General features: G+C 35.8%; 1 protein-coding gene and 3 long non-coding RNA genes across 4 annotated transcripts; 3 read left to right on the top strand and 1 right to left on the bottom strand.

Moving 5' to 3' along the window:
- Window positions 1-431: 431 nt before the first annotated feature.
- LOC113469435 lies at window positions 432-1,042 on the top strand. The gene is made up of 2 exons (XR_003392853.1): window positions 432-580; window positions 914-1,042. It is a non-coding gene; the product is annotated as an uncharacterized LOC113469435 (long non-coding RNA).
- An 80-nt stretch (window positions 1,043-1,122) lies between these two features.
- Window positions 1,123-10,394, top strand: LOC103514087 (neogenin-like). Its single transcript, XM_026827130.1, has 8 exons — window positions 1,123-1,134; window positions 1,426-1,674; window positions 2,162-2,329; window positions 2,696-2,990; window positions 3,528-3,730; window positions 4,403-4,558; window positions 4,936-5,107; window positions 10,267-10,394. The coding sequence occupies exons 1-8, from the start codon at window positions 1,123-1,125 to the stop codon at window positions 10,392-10,394; spliced, it is 1,383 nt and encodes a 460-aa protein (XP_026682931.1).
- Window positions 10,395-15,647: 5,253 nt separating this feature from the next.
- LOC113469437 lies at window positions 15,648-16,126 on the bottom strand. Its single transcript, XR_003392855.1, has 2 exons — window positions 15,994-16,126; window positions 15,648-15,855 (listed from the first exon to the last, which is right to left on the bottom strand). It is a non-coding gene; the product is annotated as an uncharacterized LOC113469437 (long non-coding RNA).
- On the top strand, window positions 15,718-16,192 carry LOC113469438. The gene is made up of 2 exons (XR_003392856.1): window positions 15,718-15,851; window positions 15,990-16,192. It is a non-coding gene; the product is annotated as an uncharacterized LOC113469438 (long non-coding RNA).
- Window positions 16,193-25,706: the final 9,514 nt, after the last annotated feature.

Here is a 25,706-nt window from a genome sequence, read left to right as displayed (position 1 = left end):
AATCACCAAAAACAATACACGCTTATCTTTGTACATTGTATCTACCTACATGGAATGTATTTTCCTGAAACAAAGTAGTTAGGTATTGGGTACTGTAGGTTGGTATCAGTGAAAAATAGATACCTACTCGGTTTTCTACCGAATTAGAGAAGTCAATAACTACCAAACTCTGATAATATTAATGACTCCGGATTAACGTTTCGTTCCGTCAATTCATCTTATTCAGTCGAATAAAAATACCTCCTTCCTAATTATTTATCAAAGCGTCGAATCGTTAATCAAAAACGAAAAATTCTACCTATAGATTAATTTTAGAGATATTGCAGGTATTATTTTTTTTTTTTTTTTTTTTTTTTTTTTCTTCTTTTCCTCCTCCCTCTCTATTCGTCTCAAAAATGATTTCAATTCCCCCTTTGTTCTTTCCAGATATCTCTGGCCACAATGTTCCCCCTACTTTTGTCTCCAAACCCCAAAATCTACAAGTAGGGGAGGGAGAGTCTGTAACTTTGGACTGTGCGGCTAATGGCGTACCTCCACCCAGAATCAATTGGCTCAAAGATGGACTTGATATTGATCTTGAGTAAGTCACTTAAATTTATTATGCTAATTTCCAGGGCACTTAGCTCATCAAATCTTACTATAATTGTATATTGTGCACGTGAAGGGAGATTTGTGAAGTTCTTTATTAATGGTGCGTTTCCACTCACTCGGAATTTGCTGATCGGCAACCATTAACTAATTTATTTATTTAATATACCTTATTTATACTGTCGGCTAAGACTAAAAAGTCCCATTATGCCAACAGTTTAAACAGGCCTCATTTATTTACATCAAAAATAAGTACAAATAACTTACAACTTCAGAAGAAAAAATTATAAAGTTTTGAAAGTAATGTTAATTCCTTTTTCTGTAGTGATCTGGACAGTCGATTTTCCAAGGTGGGCACAGGGAGTCTTCAGATTTCCGGCCTCAAGGATGGGGATGAAGGGAACTATGTGTGTAGAGCGGGGAATAAGGAGGACTCTGTAGATGCCAGTGCTACTATTGATCTACAAGGTAAGTAGGGGTTCACTGAACTCTGGACTTTTATTTATTTATTTTTTATTTGACATTCGGTCTGACATGCAAGATGAAGTATGACCTGTCACACTCGTTCAGTGAATTGTATACCTGAACTGTAGATCAATCCATGGAAGTGGCCCCTCAGGAAACTTAATGGAGCTCCTTCTTATAAGAAAAACTATTCCTTGATGAATATGGGGATCGTTTCGCCAGCTTCTAATTAAATTTTCTCCGTAGGTATTTAAAAATAATTTCAATTTAATTTTAATCCCTCTTAAAAAATGTTTTTACTGGAGGGGTTAGAAAAGGGGAAAAATCCTTTTGACATACTTCCCAATATTATTTATTTCCCCTCATTTTCAGGAATACATTTTACTAACATCATTCCCCTCTAATTTACAGGAAGACACTTCCGTGGAGCGTCACGTGGTAACTCCTCAGCTCTCCTATGAACTGACCGGCCTGTCCCACTTCACACTGTACTCCATCTGGGTGGTCGCCCACAACGGGAACGGTGCCGGGACCACCTCACAGGAGCTCAGTGTGCAGACACTCTCCGATAAGCCGAGTGAACCCCCGGCCAATGTTACGGTCGAACCTAGCGGAGCTACAGTGAGTTTTTTTTTATGAGTATTTCACTGCCGTTTTTATTTCGTAGCAATGACTTGTAGTCCGTGTCGTAGCATGCCCATTCTATAGTATATCTCTCATCAGATGTGAGAGAAGAGACACAATACTTCCCATTTTCCTTTCCGAATTTCCCCTCTTTTGGTGGAATAGCGCCTGTACTAAACCTTAGGAAATCTATGATATTTCATTGGAATTGTTTCCGTTTCCGAAAGGAAAATACAACTAAACTGTCTTAGGTATTCTAGTTTTATCAGGCTGTCTGATGGTTTAGCTGTCACGAAGCCAAGTGCACCCCGTATTCCAAGGACAGAACCGAAAAATAGTGGGGAATCGAACCCGAGACCTCCGGTTTGCAAGGCTAGCGTGACACCCCATCGGCCATGGAGGTTGCTTCGGCATTTAGATGTAAAGTTTTCTTTAGAATTTTTTTATTTATTTTTCTAATTACCTATTTAATTTTAATTTCCAGAGCATTACTGTCAAATGGCAGCCACCATCCAGAAGAGGTCAGAACGGTATAATAACAGGCTACAAGCTCAGATACAAGAAGAAGGACGTGAAAAAGGATAAAGGTGAAACTGTCACCACGGCAGGAGATAGGAGATTGTATGTCATAACAGGACTCAATAAGAGCACGGTAAGAAAATTTGGAACGAAAGGACATATTTATGAACAAAATACTAGCTCCAGGGGCCATCTTTTTGAACAAAATATTGACTCTAACGGTCATATTTATGAACAAAATACTGTCTCTAACTGCCATATTTATGAACAAAATACTAGCTCCAAGGGCCACCTTTTTGAACAAAATATTGACTCTAACGCGGTCATATTTATGAACAAAATACTGGCTCTAAGGACCATATTTATGATCAAAATACTGGAACTAAGGGCCATATCAGCTTAATCCTCACATTAAAACATCACGTATTTTTGTGTCTATTAGTCTATTTTGAGCAGTATTTACTACAATATAAATAACTCCAAGTTCTCTTCTTTACAGACCTACCAGATCAAACTTTGGGCCATGAATGTCAACGGTTCAGGGCCGGCCACGGATTGGTTCTCAGCAGAAACCTTCAGCCAGGACCTGGGCGAGTTTACCGTGCCTGATATTCCCGCTTCCCTCAAAGCCAGGCCTGGAGGTCCTTCGTCTATTATTGTATCGTGGACCCCGCCTGCTGATCAGAGTATAATGGTGCGAGGATTTACCCTGGGCTGGGGCAAGGGAGTGCCGGATGAATTTGTCAAACAGATTCTTGATGTCAAACAGCGGTCCGATGAGATTACTGGACTAGGTAAATATTCTTAATTTCAGCAGTTTTTTCGATGTGTTTGATAGAGGGAACTGTAACTGCTAAGATCTTATCGTTTCAAAAGCGAAGAGAGATGGTAGAAAGCCAGGCGTTAGGACAGGATAGCACAAAACCAGCCGTTCCGAGAACGAACCTTATCTGTTAAGGATGAAATTCGCCCCTGGAATCGAAGCCGCGACCTAGTGCTTACAAGGCTGGTTTGCTACCCTCCAAGGTAACTAGGCTTGGAATACATTATAGGTATGCCTATAGGCACATTCGATTTGTCAAGAGTAATGTTTTTCTGCCTTTGGGATTATTTTAATTTAAGTGTTCTTATTCATATAAATTCATATAATCAAAGTTCTTATTCATATAATCAAAGTGTTCTTATTCATATAAATGTAAAATGTGTTCCCCATAATATGTCAAAATATGCGAGACCTTGATTAGACTGTGGGGGTAAAGGGACTTTTCAATCCTATTCCAGCAGGATAAACAAGGTATATTCTTTTAACCAACCCTAACATTTCGTTTCAGAACCCAATTCCGACTATGTCATCAGTCTAAGAGCGTTTAACGAAATGGGAGATGGGCCTCAGAAGTATGAAAGTCTCCGCACTAGAAATGAACCTCCACCTCAGGCGCCTAAAGTACTCATCCCGCCAATGGGGCTCAAATCAGAGGTCTTGTCTCCTTACTCTATGCGAATATCTTGGATCGACACAACCCTGCCTGATCAGGTAAACTTTTTTTCTTCTTCTTTTTTTAATGTTCTTAGGATCCGTTTTTGCATTACGTCAAGGTGGTATCTTGATATCTTCAATGTGATATCAACTTGTAGCTTTCAGTGTTTCAGTGAACCGTAGAAGCCCTCCTACGGGCCCCCCAAAAGCCCGGAGAGCCCAAATTTTGAATATTTTTTTCTTCTCTACTTGCATAAGATCCAACACCTATAGGTACTCTAGCACAATATATCTTGTTTAAGTTGACAGTCAGGTTCGTATGGGGGGGGGGCTTTTTTCGTTGTAATATACTAAAAGTATTGGCCTATAATCTGTAGTATCCTCTCCCCTTTAACCAACATTTCGGACTCTGGGACCCACCTCACTGGCTGGAATCCTAGATGCGGACATGCTGACAGACTAAATAAAGCACTACTTGAACTTATATACCTAGTCTACTCTTGATACTTACTTAAGTATGCATTGATTAAAATAACCTAAGTAAAATAGTATTTACAAAGGATGTCAAAATTAAATAAATTCATTAATAGTAGTCTACTCTTCTTTGGTCCCTTAAAATAACCTAAGTAAAATAGTATTTACAAAGGATGTCAAAATTAAATAAATTCATTAATAGTAGTCTACTCTTCTTTGGTCCCTAGTGATAATGATAACTATTTTCCTCTTCAGTTTCAGCAACATGGCGAAGAAGGTCGCCACTATTTGGTTCGCTATACACATCTGTTGGGAGCCTCCAATCCACGCTACAAATATGTTAACGCTAACATAACCTCAGTCCAGATTAATGACCTTCGACCCAGTACCCAATATGAGTTTACTGTTAAGGTATGTATATTGTGTCGCTCGTACTCTAACGACGGAGGTCTTAGGCCAGCCACTCACTATCAAGTAGACCTGACGACAGGTACACCTGATCAGGTCTACCTGATAGTGTGTGTGCTCATCAGGTATCTGGTAGACCAGACAGTCGGACCTTTTCAGCCGTACCTGTCAGGTCTACCTGATTGTGAGTGGCTGGCCTTGGCGTCTGAAAATCGAAGAGAGAAGGAAGACAGGATAAGAGAAAGCCCGCTGGTCCGAGAACGAACCTTTTCAATTAAAGTTCGCCCCAGGAGAGGTCGTCCCGTTTTATTAAACTTGGAACCCGGGATTGTCGCACGTCTGTGAACAAAAACCTCACTTCATTCGATAAATTTTCCCAGGTGGTACGTGCCAAGAAAGAGTCGGAATGGAGTATGATTGTGCTGAATACAACTCAGGAGGCCGCCCCTGCTTCTGCCCCTAGAGACCTCACTGTGGTGTCCAAGGAGGGCGATCCGAGCCTGGTCAATTTGAACTGGCAACCTCCCAAGTCAGCCAATGGACAGATATCCGGTAAGTCAGCTATTTCATACGTATGAGATTTTCTTTACTTTTTCTTTTTCTGTGGTTGATCCTCATTGCTATGTTGAAAGCCCAGAAGAGATGCAATGAACTCGTTCAATTCAATAACATATCATAAGATAGTTCCCATTGGAAAGTTGAACACAGCACTTAACAATGTGCCTTCTAACAGAGCAGTAGTCAAATATTTTATAATTTGAAGGTATATTCAGGTAATAAATTGATCGAATGTCGTTCAAAAAAAAAAATCTTTCCAAGTTGGATTCACAAAGGACAAGACCTCATCTCTATCCGAAAGAGACCTACCTGCTGAGAAGGTTACTGCCAAGTTGTGTTTGACAAAGTTCAATTAAATACATTTGTACATATTGTACATTACAGCTTTAAATATTTTTGCTTATGAAGTGCCATTATCTTGTTTTCTAACCGTGTTTTTTGATATCAATAATCACTCACCAACAAAATAGTCCTTGAATAGGAATTACTAAATTTATTTCTGTGTTCGACTTTTTCAATTACTACAGGAGACATTTTTCGTCTGACACATCCACAGAAATATTTTAAATTTGTAAATCGGGTAGCCTATGAGATTTTACAGAGAGTTTAGAACAATACTTGCTTATTAGAGGAGGTACTGTACCTCATTCTTTCTTACCTACTTATTACTTACTTACTTAGAATAATTAAATTAGTCAATTTTACAGAGAGTTTAGAACAATACTTGCTTATTAGAGGAGGTACTGTACCTCATTCTTTCTTACCTACTTATTACTTACTTACTTACTTAGAATAATTAAATTAGTCGCTTGGGTAATTAATTAATTATTAAACCAACAGAATGAGGTCAATGCTTGAGGCTACCCTGTAGGTCTGTAAAGGCATTTGTCTTCAGATTAGGAAAAGAATTGGTGACAAAAACACAGGTATAAGTACCTTCAAAGAGAATAAAATACTGGTTTACTATTTTGAGGAAGAAATTTTGTTTAATTACAGACCAATATTATTTTTCCTCAAAAAACTGTTGTAACCTCGATCCACCAAACACTGGATTGATTCCCCTCTCAGTTGTAATAGAGAAATTGATAGTTTTGGAGTTTTGGCACATCCTCTAGAAATGTTTTAACTCCTTTTTCCTCTTACTGAAAACTTGGTACATTTGACACATCCTCTAAAAAAAGCTATTTCTTGAAGAAGAAGAAGAAGAAGAAATAAAAAAAGAATGCGAGTAGTACAAGAGAAAGAAATGTGTAACTACCAAAAATGGTCATTCATAAGCTCGACGTACTTAGGTACCTACCGCTAGAAATAGACCTCAGGTTATTATGGATAGAAATTATCTTGATAAAGAACTAAAAATAAGCTCGACGTACTTAGGTACCTACCGCTAGAAATAGACCTCAGGTTATTATGGATAGAAATTATCTTGATAAAGAACTAAAAAAACGGATCTTCAACATTTCCATCTGTAGTTTTAAGTCAAGCAACCGTGAGCGAATAGAGGTAAAATATCTGTGAGTTATTTCTCGATTCAGAATTCAGAACATTCCTACTAACGTTCATCTCGTATACTTTTACTAACTCGCTATGGAATACGATGGTCGAGTGGTTCTCAAAGAGTCCAAGCGATTTTTCAAATACATCATTTTGCTGACAGAACACATGATCGAGAGATTAAAAAGAAAAAAATATACCACCACTGATTGGCCCAAAGGTGCGTCCAAACATAGTCGACTAGCCGTCGATCGACGAGGTGAATCTATGTTGTCGAGGCAGTGTGGACGGTTCAGTCGAAATCGATCGACGGCAGGTCGACTATGTGTGGACACACCTTAAGAGTTAGCAACAAGAGAAGTTACACAGGTGGCCGTGGTGGCCACTCGAGATACAAGCCTATGTGAAGATACCGGAAAGGTAAAGAATACGAGTATAAAAGAATATGAAAATATGACAAAGGCTGAGATAAAATTCAGGTACACGTATTGGCATTGTTAGGTGACCGTAGAACTCATCATGCAAAATCCCATCCAGAGTGGATACGAGAAATGTACCACTTGAAGAACTCGACGTAGCTACCACCCAAACACCACTAATGTCAGTATGCCGCGATAACCACCAGTTGATCTGTGCAGGCATAGTTTGAGAACGTCTGTTATAGATGTTCGTAGAAGTTTGGCCTCTCCGAGATTGGCCTCCTTTACTATGTAGGATTTTGACTTGACCTTTCTATTGCTGAATATGTTTTATATACAAACGTGAAAGCTTGAATAAAGCAAAAAGTATTGTATATACCCACTGGTACTGAGTACATAGCTATAGTACTGTGAAGTACACATTAGTGAGCTGGTTGATATACTGAAGTGAGCTGGCATTTGAAGGTACTCTCAGTAACTCGTATAGTTTCATGGTCTAGGACTTGATCTTACCGGAGGAAATGTATGAGTTGTTCTTGTTACCGATCTCAATGTAATCGATTAAGCAGAACTTCTTTAGACATAGTTGATTCTATGGATGCTGCTACTAGCTAAGTAATTATACGGATATCAATGTAATCGATTAAGCAGAACTTCTTTAGACATAGTTGATTCTATGGATGCTGCTACTAGCTAAGTAATTATACGGATATTTTTTTACTATACGAGTAAACTTGACCATATCCTGACAGTGCTTAAAAATAGCGTGTTATTCGATTGGACTGAAAAATTTGCTTTTTTTTAAGACGAGATCTCTAAGGTCGACACATCTTTATTAAAGTGGAACAGTAGCTGACAGTCTTTTATCTGCCCAAATACCTAGGTTCGTATATTTACAGGAATATAGGGATTTTCAGCACCACAGATAACGTATTCTATTCTACATATTCAAAGCTAATCATAAGGACACTGACGTAAATTAGGATATTAAATTTAACCACAATCAGTAATAGATTATCTCCAATATTGTTATCGTTAGTGATTTTTCGCACGTAGGTATAATCACCAAAAACAATACACGCTTATCTTTGTACATTGTATCTACCTACATGGAATGTATTTTCCTGAAACAAAGTAGATAGGTATTGGGTACTGTAGGTTGGTATCAGTGAAAAATAGATACCACCTCGGTTTTCTACCGAATTAGAGAAGTCAATAACCACCAAACTCTGATAATATTAATGACTACGGATTAACGTTTCGTTCCGTCAATTCATCTTATTCAGTCGAATAAAAATACCTCCTTCCTAATTATTTATCAAAGCGTCGAATCGTTAATCAAAAACGAAAAATTCTACCTAACTATTTTCATACGTTTTATCTCTGTCGACAGTTCACTCGTCAAGAGTCAAGATAAGGGTGATGAATCGAACATTCGGCGATCACCAAATAAGGCAATTTGATCCATTAGTGTCTAGCTCTTGGTAGAATTTAGTAATTTAGTACAATATTGAGTGTGGAATGTGGACGGAGAACCGAATTGAGATAAATAGCTTTGGACTACTTTATCGATTGGTATTTATAAAGTTCCAAACATTCGACCTTAGACTTAGACTTGAAGATGATTGATACAAACCTTGTGACGCTAATTTGCTAAGTGTTGAAAAACAAAGTTATTTAGCGAAAGCTTTCTACTGAACACCTGATACATGATGAAGACATAGAAAATTCCATGTTAGTCACGAAATAGGTATAGGTACCTACGTAACAAGGTATAAGTATGTGTAGGTATACAAAAAGGTGACGAAGCACCTTCCAAATTTTGGTAATAAAAAATACGTATAGCTAAATAGGTATAGATAATAAAAATAGCTGAAATTCCATTCCCTAATCTAATCCAAAGGATATGATACAATATATTGAAGAGCTGTACATTCAAACTAGAAACAAGATCCTCATGAATGAAGAAATTCAACGGAAACCCTGAAGCCCCATTTAAAAGGAAGGGTCTTTCTATTGTACAATACTCAATAGACATGGCCTATGGGGTATTGGAGGAGGGTTCCCTTTATTTCAGCCTTGTGGCTTGTGGACTCTTAACAATTCACATCCAAATAAGGATAAGATTTCATGCCACAGCCCTAACCAGCCAACACAGCCCTAAATTTAAACCCTAACCAGCCTGGCTAGCTGGAGGATACAAAGGGTTTATCATGCTTCAAAGGAAAAGCACAGGTCCTCATGATGGTTGACTGTGGTTCGGGACAGGTCAAGTAATCTTGGCTAGAGATAGCATTAACACATAAATAATCAAGTTCTTTTAAAGAAGAAAAGAAAACAATAACTAGTTTATATGAAAGAAAATCAACAAAAAGGACCGCAAAATGCCAGAATTAAGCTTTTGCAGCCTTCTGTGGAGTACTAATAGGGAATAGATTTGTCACCCCACAAGATGATCCAAATCTACCAAATAGGGAGGGAACTACACTTTGAGTTTAAAAATAGAAGGATAATTGTTGGCCCGGACATCAACGCAAGGGAATCTGTAGATAACTTGACAAGCTCCTAGGAAAACCAAGATTTCAAATCAACCAAAATCCAGATGGTTATACAATTAATTCATGGGTATATTAATATTCCACTCATATATAATTCAAACCACTTTTTTTACATTAACTTTAAAACAATATGAAATTATTCTTAGAAAACTTGAGGCCATCGGAGCGACCTTTCTCTGTGCCAAGATAGAGAACTTGGAACCGGTACCTACTATCTGTACAATGTTAGATCTATACCGCACAAAACGTAATAAATAATGTTTACTTGGTCCCTATCCAGTAATTCATAGACTAAGTTTTGGACGTAAAACTTTGATTTGAAGATTCCTACGAAAATACCTACTCGTAATTTTTGGTACCGTGGTATCACAATGTCACATCCTGGTTCTAACAGCTTAACTACCTGGCTTATCACTTGAACTTCACACCTATTATGTTACCAAACGTAGACTGGACGGAAGCTGATATGTCCTCCGAATCCCATATGCTACGATTAGATGGACAGAAGTCCCAGATCCAAGCGGTTTATTCGTGATAAAGTTGAAAGAAAAAATCTCTTCAGTATTGACTACACCTAAACCTACATCAATGTACCTACGTTTGAAACTGAATACTGAATAGAGCGCCCATTACCATAACAAGAGACCAATATATTACTATGCTTTTCTGTGTTGAGATCTAGCGATTCGCAAACCAGCGGTAATATTTCTCTCTGGTATCACCAAAATGGGAAGTAATATTGTGTCTTCCTTTGCTCATCTGGTGGGAGACATACTACAAGCAATAGACAATAATTTGGACATGCTATGACACAGTCAACAATATTCTAGAAGATAATATTATGCATGAAAGAGTAGCAGCTGTGAATAGTAAACTTACAGAACACCTCAAATTAAAGGGCTGAGGGAACTTTAGGTATGTGGTTACTATGGCAACACGCGACGCTTGCCTAAAAACCCTCAGATTTAGGTGAATTCTAAAGGCACTATCGACTCGTTATAGTAGTAAAAACATAACTTCTGTGAATAGTAAACTTACAGAACACCTCAAATTAAAGGGCTGAGGGAACTTTAGGTATGTGGTTACTATGGCAACACGCGACGCTTGTCTAACAACCCTGAGATTTAGGTGAATTCTAAAGGCACTATCGACTCGTTAAAGTAGTAAAAACATAACTCAACTTTATGAATCCATTGTACTTTTAAAGGGAACAAGAAATAAGGAAAGTTTAGGAAACACTTATCTAGGACTTTGGAACTTCTTGTAATTTAACAGTACCAAAGTGTAAATTTACAAAATGTAGGAAATATAAATATAAAAAACTTTCTAATTCATTGTTATTAGAAAAAAGTTACCGGAAACGAGATATTATCAAAACCCCGTTTCTGGCCGCCATTTTGAAAAAAGGCCGCCATTTTGTTTGTGTGCATGATTTTTGGTGTCACCCCTTCCTAAAAGTTTCATATTTTCCCAATGAAGGTCCATACCAAATTTGGTGCTTTCCTGAATAAATGCAGCTTTTGGCCAAAATTGTGACGTTAGGCCACCCACTACTTGTGCTTTTCATTGGTCCGTGTGTGTGTCTGTCTGTCTGTAAACAAAATATCTCGAGAACGGTAAGAGCTAGAGACTTGAAATTTGGTATGCAGTTGTCAAATGTGACAAGGATGCGACACAAAACTTTTGGTTAAGATAGGTGCTGCGGTTGGCGGTATTTTGACCGCTTTTTGGCGGTTTTCGGTGTAATTTATTATTATCTCGGGAACAATAAGAGCTAGAGACTTGAAATTTGGTATGTAGTCCACAAAAAAGACAAGGATGTAACTCAAAACCATAGGTGCTGCGGTTGGCGGTATTTAGGCCGATTTTTGACGGTTTTCCACCGCTTTTGGCGTTTTTCCTTTAGGGAACTTACTGCATGGTGTAACATATATGACACACTAAGGTTTTACCGGTATATCTCGGTTAAAAAAAAAGATAAAAAAAAAATTAAAAAGAATGGGTATCTTAGAATTCTCTAAGGCAACACATATATTTTTTTCGGCAAAAAAGAAAAAATCATGCACTTAAGGGTTAAAGGTCAAGACAATCACCTGCTATTTGGCTGATTAATTCCATTAAGGGCATCACATGTACAAACAAGGTAATTAATATTCAGTGTGTTCTCATGTTAATTTCTATGTGCACCCATTTTTTGCTATCAATTTTAACCAGAAATACGACGACTTTGCTGGGATTTCAACCAATTAACCAACTTCTCTCCTAAAGGGTCTTCCCAGGTGAGAAAATCTCTTTTTCGTGGTCCCCTAACAATATGAGAATAAGTAAACAATAATCTCTTGTCCACAACGCCTAGTTAGGTTCCCCAGGCACCCAGAACCTACTTGTAAAGTAAAGAATGCGGTCAGTGGCAGAAGTAGAAGGTGGAAGCTATACGAATATATCTCAGAGCTCGCGAGGAGATAGTGAATTCTGACTTGGAAGTTTAAGTTCCTCCAGTAGGCAACTTTATCACGTGCTTCTAATGGTAGCCTCAAAGCTGGTTCGGAAATTATTCTAAGTAAGTAAGTAAGTAATAAGTAGGTAAGAAAGAATGAGGTACAGTACCTCCTCTAATAAGCAAGTATTGTTCTAAACTCTCTGTAAAATACTCTCTCACAGACCTAAGTGTTTGAGAAGGTTAAATTATAAACATAAAGTCATAACCAGGCAAAACAATAAAATTAATACCGTTTATGAGGAGGTTATTAAAAACTCAAGTATGGTCGGATGATAATGTTAGTATTGTTGCTATTCAATGTTGGGATAAGATAATCACATTTGTGTAATTACGAAGTAATTAGTTGTATCATTGATTCACGTACATAAATACTTAGGTATAAATACTTATACTTATTGAGGATGAAAGAACTGTAGATCAACAAACCGTACTTTTCGGTATTTAACGGTAAATCAGTCAGAGTATTGAGATATGAGACTGTAAAATTTTCCTTCGTCTCTGGTAAGTCCGTAGAGTAGTACCTAGTTAAGTAGGAAGTAGATTTTTCATTCAATTTTATATTGAACTCAAGCGAGAGAAATGATGTATAAGCCGCCTAACAACTCATTAGCAGGTTTGTCGAGATGACAAGACATACCAAATGATTTCTACTGAAATTCCTCTTTCATTTTTCGATAGATAACTGATTTGCCATTCTGCCCCCAAACGGATGCCCTGATTTGTGTACTATACAATTTATTGTACTCGGATATTTGCAAATAGGTGTTCTGTTTGATTGTAATAATTTCAGATTCTTGGCAAAACATCGAGGTGTTAAATTTGAAACTTGCAGGTACCTTGTACAATATTGCAGCTATAAAAACAGCTATAGGTTAGAGAAGCAACCGCAAGAGGTATTATGGAATCATATGGACTCAGTTTGAGGTCATGCCAAGGTATAAATATAGAAATTTTCCGTGTACCTACTATTGAGGAAAGATAAATCTCTCATTAGGTTCGTGATAATATAAAAACCTCACTAATTTTCCATCAATAGATACTTACTTAGCTAACTGGCAAAAAACATCGAGGTGTTAAATTTGAAACTTGCAGGTACCTTGTACAATATTGCAGCTATAAAAACAGCTATAGGTTAGAGAAGCAAAAAATCTGTAAAGGTCACACCATGGCTCAATTCAAAATGTCTTCGAGATTTTTTATAGTTGAAAGTCGTGAGATGTGAAATCACTCGATTCTTTAGCTTGAAGATAGTGAATTGTTAAGAGTCCACAAGCCACAAGGCTGAAATAAAGTGAACCCTCCTCCAATACCCCATAGGCCATGTCTATTGAGTATTGTACAATAGAAAGACCCTTCCTTTTAAATGGGGCTTCAGGGTTTCCGTTGGATTTCTTCATTCATGAGGATCTTGTTTCTAGTTTGATTGTACAGCTCTTCAATATTGTATTATATCCTTTGGATTAGATTAGGGAATGGAATTTCAGCTATTTTTATTATCTATAACTATTTAGCTATAGGTACGTATTTTTTATTACCAAAATTTGGAAGGTGCTTCGTCACCTTTTTGTATACCTACACATACTTATACCTAGTTACGTAGGTACCTATTTCGTGACTAACATGGAATTTTCTATGTCTTCATCATGTATCAGGTGTTCAGTAGAAAGCTTTCGCTAAATAACTTTGTTTTTCAACACTTGGCAAATTAGCGTCACAAGGTTTGTAATGTTTGTATCAATCATCTTCAAGTCTAAGGTCGAATGTTTGGAACTTTATAAATACCAATCGATAAAGTAGTCCAAAGCTATTTATCTCAATTCGGTTCTGCGTCCACATTCCACACTCAATATTGTACTAAATTACTAAATTCTACCAAGAGCTAGACACTAATGCTATCTTTCCTCAATAGTAGGTACACGGAAAATTTCTATATTTATACCTTGGCATGACCTCAAACTGAGTCCATATGATTCCATAATACCTCTTGCGGTAAAGTTGTTAGGTGTACTCTTAATCTAGAGGTCGATGGTTCGAAGTAAGTAATTTCGATGGAAATTTGACCTATGAAGCTGTTGTGTATAGTAGATTATATCTAATAACATCATACGAGTATATCACAGAGGACAAGATAAAGGATAGCACGAAAAGGAATAACGTTCAATTTGAATGGACACATTTCTAACCTTTATCATAAAAGGGTTGGCTTTTAGCGCCACAGATATCTATTAGAGAGGTGATTTATTATCAAGATAGGGAGACAATTATAATAAGATGATAATCTTGCTGACTCCAAAGTGATTTTATTAGCGCCCTGTCAATATTTATTTATGTTTTAAACTTACTATTAGAGAGGTGATTTATTATCAAGATAGGGAGACAATTATAATAAGATGATAATCTTGCTGACTCCAAAGTGATTTTATTAGCGCTCTGTCAATATTTATTTATGTTTTAAACTTGAACATTATGAGTATGTTACCTACATGAGATTAGATTTACATTATTACGAGCACACAAGATTTATTGATGGATTTACGAGTCTTGTCTTCTAAATAAACCTTTAACTCTAATGTATAGTTTCTATTTATGTCCTTTGTAATAATTTGTAAATACAACTGGTTAGATTTACATTATTACGAGCACACAAGATTTATTGATGGATTTACGAGTCTTGTCTTCTAAATAAACCTTTAACTCTAATGTATAGGTCCAACTGAATGTCCTTTCTTCTAACCAACCCTACCTCGGACTTTATTTCTGCTTCAGTTGAGACTCAAACCTGTGACCGTTAGGTTGCAAGGGGCATTGTAACCTTTTGTGATATCTAACGCAATTTGTGTTGTAAAGGTTGATTTGATATTGAACATGAAATCTAAAACCTCACAGAGTTGTTGTTGGAGTGCCAGGATTCTGTGAATTCTTTTTATCTTGATATTGAATCCCTGAGAAATACGATCTAAAAATCCATAGATATTGTATACCTACAGAGATATTACCTATGGCTAGGGAGATCAATACTATCAGAAGAATGCCTATTAGATCATAATCACTGCATGGTGAATCCCTGAGAAATACGATCTAAAAATCCATAGATATTGTATACCTACAGAGATATTACCTATGGCTAGGGAGATCAATACTATCACAAGAATGCCTATTAGATCATAATCACTGCATGACCTATTCTTTATTTACTAACGAGAAATCTCAGTCGTTTTATCATAGAAAAATTTCCATTTGTACTTATAAAACTCTGTTGAAAATTTCCGATTAGGACCTTTAATAAATACCTAAAGGTCCACTCTTATTTTTAAACCGAAGTATTGTTGAACAAATCCTTTGTTTTTGTGAAAGAATTGTGCTTTATCTCTATTCTCACCTGAATCTACCTTCTCGTGAACGCTGTGTTCCCTTTTACTATTCTAATTTATTTATTTTAGTTGTGCTCGGTTGTATCGTTTCAACTACATTTATTTTATTTTTAAAAATAAATAATTTTTTTCAGTTTTTCAAATTCTTAAAAGAAAATTTCTTTCATCCGCAAAAATTGTTGATTTTATCTATTTTTTTTTAATAACAACGTAAAATACCTGTTTCTTTTTATGAAATAATCTATAAATAAATTGTAAAGTTCTCGAAGAAATTTATTGTGTTATCATTTGACCAAGCTCTAAATAAAATACAATTCTTGGACCTTCTTTAGAAATAAATAAATAAATAACCCCACATTCCCAATCATAATTTTCATTTCAAACTAAAATAGGTAGGTACCTATAGTTCTCGAAGAAATTTATTGTGTTATCATTTGACCAAGCTCTAAATAAAATACAATTCTTGGACCTTCTTTAGAAATAAATAAATAACCCCACATTCCCAATCATAATTTTCATTTCAAACTAAAATAGGTACCTAACTTTCCATCTACCTTTCCATTCTAAAATAAATCTACCATTATTGAAGTTTGTATGTTAACATGGAAAAAATTATGTAAGGAAACCTTAAAAAATAAAATGTTTGATGAAAACAGTCACTTTAGAAAGGATCAACTCTAATGGAAAATATCTACCTCTAAACACAACTTCATTTACCCAAGATTTCAAGATTACCGTCCCGTGTGAAATATAGAATATTTCGCCAGTTTTCTCACCCTGCCTAACCTATTTGGAACAGAACTCAAGCCTGGTAAGTCCATTATTGTAATTTGTCAAATTAAGTAGGATTTAACTGTCTCATTTTCCAGATAAGTATATACCTAGTATACCTAAGTAATATTATAGTACTTGAGAGAAGTCAAGTACTTGTTTGATTAGTACCTTCCTAAGGCATATTTGGAACAGAACTCAAGCCTGGTAAGTCCATTATTGTAATTTGTCAAATTAAGTAGGATTTAACTGTCTCATTTTCCAGATAAGTACCTAGTATATCTAAGTAATATTATAGTACTTGAGAGAAGTCAAGTACTTGTTTGATTAGTACCTTCCTAAGGCAACCAGGGACCTTGTGGTTGAAAACCCATAGCAAGAACAATGATGGGCTTGCAAAAAGTCTTGGGTTCAAGACACAGAGGCGACGAAAACATTCTATGATGTACTTGAGTGAGTACGAGTTTTATGTCTTTTCTCGCCCATCTGATGAGAGACAGAGCGTGACGAGTAAAGAAATGATAGACCATTTTAATACTCCTTTTAAGGAGTCAAAGAACAAAAGAAAATAGATTATTACTGTACCAAAAGTCCCTAAGACTCAAAATATAGAACTGAAAATAATGAATAAATGTCGACAGGTACGTACCGTATACCTATTCGGTACCCTGTATTAGACTATTTGGTAAATTTGGCACATCCACTAAAAAAATGTCAATTCTCTCCTATGTACTTTTCTTTCTCCTTCTGATTCTCCACTAGAAATCTTTATGCTTTTGACTAATCCACTAAATTTACTATCCTCTTGTTAGTTATTGAATTTTCAAGTTTGGAATTTTGACACATCCACTAAAAGTACAAACTGCATTCCCCTCTCAGTTGTAATAGAGAAATTGATAGTTTTGGAGTTTTGGCACATCCTCTAGAAATGTTTTAACTCCTTTTTCCTCTTACAGAAATCTTGGTACATTTGACACATCCTCTAAAAAAAGCTATTTCTTGAAGAAGAAGAAATAAAAAAGACTTTATTCAAGCTTTCACGTTTGTATATAAAACATATTCAGCAATAGAAAGGTCAAGTCAAAATCCTACATAGTAAAGGAGGCCAATCTGAGAGAGGCCAAACTTCTACGAACATCTATAACAGACGTTCTCAAACTATGCCTGCACAGATCAACTGGTGGTTGTAGCGGCATACTGACATTAGTGGTGTTTGGGTGGTACGTACGTCGAGTTCTTCAAGTGGTACATTTCTCGTATCTACTCTGGATGGGATTTTGCATGATGAGTTCTACGGTCACCTAACAATGCCAATACAGTATAAGTATTTATACCTAAGTATTTATGTACGTGAATCAATGATACAACTAATTACTTCGTAATTACACAAATGTGATTATCTTATCCCAACATTGAATAGCAACAATACTAACATTATCATCCGACCATACTTGAGTTTTTAATAACCTCCTCATAAACGGTATTAATTTTATTGTTTTGCCTGGTTATGACTTTATGTTTATAATTTAACCTTCTCAAACACTTAGGTCTGTGAGAGAGTATTTTACAGAGAGTTTAGAACAATACTTGCTTATTAGAGGAGGTACTGTACCTCATTCTTTCTTACCTACTTATTACTTACTTACTTACTTAGAATAATTAAATTAGTCACTTGGGTAATTAATTAATTATTAAACCAACAGAATGAGGTCAATGCTTGAGGCTACCCTGTAGGTCTGTAAAGGCATTTGTCTTCAGATTAGGAAAAGAATTGGTGACAAAAACACAGGTATAAGTACCTTCAAAGAGAATAAAATACTGGTTTACTATTTTGAGGAAGAAATTTTGTTTAATTACAGACCAATATTATTTTTCCTCAAAAACCAATATAACTGTTGTAACCTCGATCCACCAAACACTGGATTCAGAGACCGCAATTCACCAACTTAACCACAAGCATGTTGACTGCTCTGAGTGCTCTGACCAAATTTCGTCCTCAAAACATCGGTACGTGTTAAGTAGGTAGGGGCCTAATTATCAAAGATTTGATATGAAAGGGTTAATCAGAACTTGAGTTCAAACCAAAACCTATGTTCCAAAAATTTCATAGCGGTTTATTTTTAAAACCTAAAAACTCGTTTATCTTCTTAATTCATTTGAACTTTAAGTTTTGAATTAATAATTAATTTTTTTATGAAAAAATATGATAATAATTAGGCATTGCATTTTCGAATTGAAGACACACAGAATATAAAAATGTTTTCCTCAGGTACCTCGTACTTGAAGCTTAAGTTTCGGATATTTAGGTCCCTTAGGTTCAAGACTATACTATCCGTTACTTTTTCAAGATAATGATCTCCACTACCTACTGTCTATGTGTTCATATCTTGGACTGCCTTCATTTCTCAATTTTACCAATATTTTAAAAATCAATCTTGCGCACAGGCAGGTACCTAACTGATTATATCTAGATTTTGATATCTAAGGAAGAGTTGAATCATGAATCCCTTGGTTATGAAACCAATTCTTTACCAACTGTACTGGCACAAGTCAATAAATTCACCATTCTGTTGGAATGTTATCACATCAACATCTGTAAGATTAATTGTTACCAATCAATAAATATGTATGAAATGACTTGGCTGGAATTTTACGGCCATCTCCAGAGTTTACATAACAGTACAGTACAGAGTTTCAAGTTTCCTCGCTCGTATTTCCTTATTTCAAACCGAACGGTTCGCTTCCCGTTTCTGAAATATTGTGATTCAACGTCTAAAACTTCATACAGTTTCATAAATAAACTTCATATCTTGTAGCTAAATACAATTAACTGGAATCGGTAGATCGGCACACAGGCACACACTAACCAAGGGTTGATCAAAGATCCGTAGTTAATCTTTTCTTGCCTTATTCGTTTATTGAGCAATAGACAAATGAAAGATACAATGTAGGCAAACCACTAAATACAACAAACCATAAAACAAAAAGGTTATTAAAAAATATTACGGCCTGTGTACTCAACCTTCTTATCTATGGGTGCTTGCGTCAAAATGATAAAAAAACACAATTGACTAAAATTTCTCCGCTTCCTGGAGATTGTTGTTTACTTTTCAAAATTTATGATGTGTAAAAATGAATAAAGAGCAAAAAAACTGAAGAAGAGGAATAAGTTACGTACCTACAGGTAGGTAGGTATTTTATTAGATAGATAGCAATTGGAAAGACGGTGCTGTCGGTACAGATTATAGGGAAAACTGCTAATAAAAAATAAGATGTAGAATAGATTCGCAGGCTGATGGCAAAAAAACAGAGGAAAGATTATGGTTAGCAATACAGGTACCTTTACGTAAGGGAAGAGGCAATACAAAGGAAGAACCCGGATATTTAGATAAAGTAAAGAGGATTAATGTTGTGAATATATTATAAAATAGGTACATTGAGCTTATTAAAAAAAATAGCTATATATATTAAAATAAACTCCATTCAAAAGAACTTTGCAAAACTGTTACAACTGTAAGTTTACATAAGAAAGAAGCTGTATTTAAGCATACGGTGAAAAAAGAACCCAATCACTTAACCGAATAATAGATTTGCTAAAATCAACAGTTGAAAAAGTAGCACATAAATATGCAAATGATTGCAGAAAAGAATCAAATCAAAAGAACTTTTGTTCACACTTCGCCAAGTCATAAGTTTATTGTTAGGCAACCGGCAGGCCGAGATTTATTTTATGGGTCATTAAAATCACAGATTGAGATTTGTTCTGAGCTGTAAATCGTTGAAAGACATTTCCTCTTCATTGTTGTAGAAATAGAGAGGATATGGTGCCTTTCACTCTTGAGGATGTCAAGAAAGAATAGGAAATAAAAGAAAGGAACAATTATTTATTTTATTCGTGAATTTTGTCAGTGATAATCCAATTAAAAACAACAATAATCCAATTAAAATAGCAGGAAATACGTTTGGTAACATAATAGGTGTGAAGTTCAAGTGATAAGCCAGGTAGTTAAGCTGTTAGAACCAGGATGTGACATTGTGATACCACGTTATGACATCACTCCGCTTTCCGGTGGGTAGGTACAACTGGAATGCTATCATCAAGAAAACAGCTGATAGTGATAGGATGAGAAGGGGAAATGATAATTTTCAGAAGATCGAAAAAAGTGGGTTGGTTTTCACAAAAAAAGTCCCTAGAAGTCCTGTTAAGAGCAAAGAGCTCTTCAAGTTCCATTTGATTTGTGTAGGCTTAGCAGGACTGTTAAGGTAACTCTTAGGGTCTAAAAAAGAAGGTTGGTGAAAACTTCTTTCAGGCCATCAGTTGTTTTCTTACGTTCTTTTTGTCAAACTTTTGAAGAGAAGGTGGAAAGGAGCTTGAAGAAGGGTGATTGTTAGGTTCAACAGCTTTCAGCAAATATTTCCGAGTTTAGGAATGAATCTATGTAGCTAGGTATAAAATCTCCTCAGCAGTCTATGAACTACAAAAGATCAGAGATATCAAATTTCAGTCACCGCAATCCGCAATCACGGTCAGCCTCTATTTAGATATAAATGGTTTAGGTAAATGTACTCGTATGTAATGAATATTTTCATTTGTCATTGGAGACCTAATTTATTACAGCTACTGTAAATTATTATCATCATAATTAGGTACGATATTATTATTGTTTGTGAAATTGATAGCCTAGTTCTAGTACGTAATATTGAATGTAGATAGGTTCCAATGTATCTTATATCTTCCCGAGTGCCAATGACAAGTCTAATGATATTAGAACGAAACACGTCAGTCCACCAGGCATGGAAACATGACTTCATACATGGTCGATAGCTACAGCAAATTAACATTATTCTTACCGTTTCTATTATTACTGGATACTAGGTATAATAGAAATAGAAACGGTAAGAATAATGTTAATACATAGGATGTCTAATATAAACCTAACAAATAATCGTCATACAGCAAATTAGTTTTTGTCCAAGTCACTATAGGCATACAGCATGATGATGAAATTTCAAAAACATCAGTTTACGAAGTAAATATGTTCAAAATTCCTTGTGATTGTCGCACACTATAATTTTGTAACGATTATGAAAACCGCAAAATGCCAGAATTAAGCTTTTGCAGCCTTCTGTGGAGTACTAATAGGGAATAGATTTGTCACCCCACAAGATGATCCAAATCCACCAAATCCCTCAAGCTAGATGCAGACTCAATAATGGGTACTGGGTACTGTTAAATTACAAGAAGTTCCAAAGTCCTAGATAAGTGTTTCCTAAACTTTCCTTATTTCTTGTTCCCTTTAAAAGTACAATGGATTCATAAAGTTGAGTTATGTTTTTACTACTTTAACGAGTCGATAGTGCCTTTAGAATTCACCTAAATCTCAGGGTTGTTAGACAAGCGTCGCGTGTTGCCATAGTAACCACATACCTAAAGTTCCCTCAGCCCTTTAATTTGAGGTGTTCTGTAAGTTTACTATTCACAGCTGCTACTCTTTCATGCATAATATTATCTTCTAGAATATTGTTGACTGTGTCATAGCATGTCCAAATTATTGTCTATTGCTTGTAGTATGTCTCCCACCAGATGAGCAAAGGAAGACACAATATTACTTCCCATTTTGGTGATACCAGAGAGAAATATTACCGCTGGTTTGCGAATCGCTAGATCTCAACACAGAAAAGCATAGTAATATATTGGTCTCTTGTTATGGTAATGGGCGCTCTATTCAGTATTCAGTTTCAAACGTAGGTACATTGATGTAGGTTTAGGTGTAGTCAATGCTGAAGAGATTTTTTCTTTCAACTTTATCACGAATAAACCGCTTGGATCTGGGACTCCTAGATCGGAGGTCAAGAGTTTAAATCTGGCTGAAGCTTCGTTTTGCTCTCTAGGGGTTTACTTTCCAAATTCAACCAACCAATCCTCAGTGCTCTGACGAAATAAAACAATATAATGTAGGTACTGATTTTTCTGCACACCTATTTCCAAAGATGGATTCTTCTGTACTATGAGAACCTTTCAAATTTATATCCATAGATTGGACTGCAGTAAAAAAAAAGTAAAAAGGGCCTCTGCGGGCGGTAAAGGGACTTTTCTGGCATGATAAACAAGGCATATTCTGGCATGATAAACAAGGCATATTCTGGCATGATAATCAAGGCATATTCTATTCTGTTCTGTATACTACCAACCTGATTAGGTATTATTCTCTACTTCTTCCTGAAAATATTTTTGAGAGCGATATTCTGTCCATTTAATCGCAGCATATGGGATTCGGAGGACATATCAGCTTCCGTCCAGTCTACATTTGGTAACATAATAGGTGTGAAGTTCAAGTGATAAGCCAGGTAGTTAAGCTGTTAGAACCAGGATGTGACATTGTGATACCACGGTATGACATCACTCCGCTTTCCGGTGGGTAGGTACAACTATCGCACTGGAATGCTATCATCAAGAAAACAGCTGATTCAAGTGATAGGATGACAAGAGGAAATGATAATTTTCAGAATATCGAAAAAAGTGGGTTGGTTTTCACAAAAAAAGTCCCTAGAAGTCCTGTTAAGTGCAAACAGCTCTTCAAGTTCCATTTGATTTGTATAGGCTTAGCAGGACTGTTAAGGTAACTCTTAGGGTCTAAAAAAGAAGGTTGGTGAAAATTGGGCTTTCAGGCCATCAGTTATTTTCTTACGTTCTTTTTGTCAAACTTTTGAAGAGAAGGTGGAAAGGAGCTTGAAGAAGGGTGATTGTTAGGTTCAACAGCTTTCAGCAAATATTTCCGAGTTTAGGAATAAACCTATGTAGTCTATGAACTGCAAAAGATCAGAGATATCAAATTTCAGTCACCGCAATCACGGTCAGCCTCTATTTAGATATAAATGGTTTAGGTAAATGTACTCGTATGTAATGAATATTTTCATTTGTCATTGGAGACCTAATTCATTACAGCTACTGTAAATTATTATCATCATAATTAGGTACGATATTATTATTGTTTGTGAAATTGATAGCCTAGTTCTAGTACGTAATATTGAATGTAGATAGGTTCCAATGTATCTTATATCTTCCCGAGTGCCAATGACAAGTCTAATGATATTAGAACGAAACACGTCAGTCCACCAGGCATGGAAACATGACTTCAGACATGGTCGATAGCTACAGCAAATTAGTTTTTGTCCAAGTCACTATAGACATAGAGCATGATGATGAAATTTCAAAAACATCATTTTACGAAGTAAATATGTTCAAAATTCCTTGTGATTGTCGCACACTATAATTTTGTAACGATTATGAAAACCGCAAAATAATTTCATATTGTTTTAAAGTTAATGTAAAAAAAGTGGTTTGAATTATATATGAGTGGAATATTAATATACCCATGAATTAATTGTATTATAGTAAGTAAATAACCATAACCATCAGGATTTTGGTTGATTTGAAATCTTGGTTTTCTTAGGAGCTTGTCAAGTTATCTACAGATTCCCTTGCGTTGATGTCCGGGCCAACAATTATCCTTCTATTTTTAAACTCAAAGTGTAGTTCCCGGTCATAAGGAGTCCAAATAATTGCTAATAATTTGCAAACAAATACGTTCATACTGGAGTATTTTTCACCACACGTTATAATATAACGCAGGAACTTTATTCCTCAAACTCGCAAGTAGTTAACACAAACATCTTACTCAACTGCACGGATCAGCGTGTTTGAATCTCGCTTACATGGATGGCCAATTATTTCTCCTAATTCCGCCTCGCTATCAAAGTACTTCCTGACATTTTATCGGAATCATCATTACATATCAACAAAGCTGCTGAAAACCTGAACCAGAATGAAATGACTGCAAAATTAACCCTCCAGTAGGTACTTCGTTTGAGAGATTTTGTTTTCTCAAAGACGTTTGATACATGTAGGTAATTAATAAATACTAGTAATAATATAAGTAATGTGCATAATGAGTGAGCAATATTTACAGTTCACACTAAATCTAGAAAAAAAAATACATATACAAATTGAAATTCTGTAAAATTTGCAGTTGTAAATTGAGTAGAGAAAGGTAGGATGGCCAATTATTTCTCCTAATTCCGCCTCGCTATCAAAGTACTTCCTGACATTTTATCGGAATCATCATTACATATCAACAAAGCTTCTGAAAACCTGAACCAGAATGAAATGACTGCAAAATTAACCCTCCAGTAGGTACATCGTTTAAGAGATTTTGTTTTTTCACTTTTCTCAAAAACGTTTGATACATGTAGGTAATTAATGAATACTAATAGTAATATAAATAATGTGCGTAATGAGTGAGCAATATTTACAGTTCACACTAAATCTAGAAAAAAAATACATATACAAAATTGAAATTCTGTGAAATTTGCAGTTGTAAATTGAGTAGAGAAAGGTAAGTAAATGGAGGTAGAGAAAGGGAAGTAGGTACAAGGTTCTAGTACAAAATTTTCTTCTGAATGCCTAGCAACGTAATCTGAGGTCTTGAGTAACCAGACTTAAATTATGCTCAAAATTTCAAGCTATAAAATAATTAGGCATGAGGCAACAAGACCTTATAGGTACCTTTCTATAGGTTATAGATAATTTATAAAATTCATGATAGGGAGGGCCCTATCCTTCTTGCTAGTACAATCGCCTGATTCCCGATTGTATCTAAACACAAACACACAATCATCGTATCAACAAGCACTGATTGTTTGAACAATATACAATCATCCCAAGTGGCACTTTTTCTCTCGGTACAAGAACCAATTTCAAGTGGAACTTACTTTCTCTGATTTCAATATATTGACGCATGCAGAAATGACCTTGATTGTATTTAGACTCTGTATAGATCGTGAGGATGTTTTTACCATAGAAGAAAGAAAATTGATTTTTCTTCCAGTCCTTCTTCTTTGCCTTCTAGTTTTCTCATTTCAATGTTACATGAACTAAACATCTAAAGTACCCACCACAATATAACTACTCTGGTACCAGGCGTCAATAAGTTGGCCCTCTATGAGAGTCTGCATCTCTAGTACCTATTGAAATGTAAAAGTGAAGATTTCTTTTGTGGTATTTCTTCAATGGAGATTCAGAGAAGCATTTCTTTTCTAGTTTAGTGGTCACATTAAAGGTGAGATATCTCCTGATTCTCTCCTTCACTTCAAACATACTCGTAATAATGTATACCTACTCGTACCTTTACAAAACATGCACATTGGGGTTTAGTTTTACTGAGCAATCGTTCGAATATAGCATCCACAGGTTGGATAGTTAAGTGATAACCACACTTCTTTGGAGACAGTTTGAGATCCATCCAGATCAAGTAAAAACTAAGAAACAGTATAGCGGTTGAAGCCATTCCACGGTCAGCCTCTATTTAGATATAAATGGTTTAGGTAAATGTACTCGTATGTAATGAATATTTTCATTTGTCATTGGAGACCTAATTCATTACAGCTACTGTAAATTATTATCATCATAATTAGGTACGA

The sequence above is a fragment of the Diaphorina citri genome, unplaced genomic scaffold (genome assembly GCF_000475195.1).
Source record: "Diaphorina citri unplaced genomic scaffold, Diaci psyllid genome assembly version 1.1 scaffold1079, whole genome shotgun sequence".
Lineage (NCBI taxonomy): Eukaryota > Metazoa > Arthropoda > Insecta > Hemiptera > Psyllidae > Diaphorina > Diaphorina citri.
The sequence above is the reverse complement of the archived record's forward strand: the minus strand, read 5'-3'. Positions and strand labels throughout refer to the sequence as shown.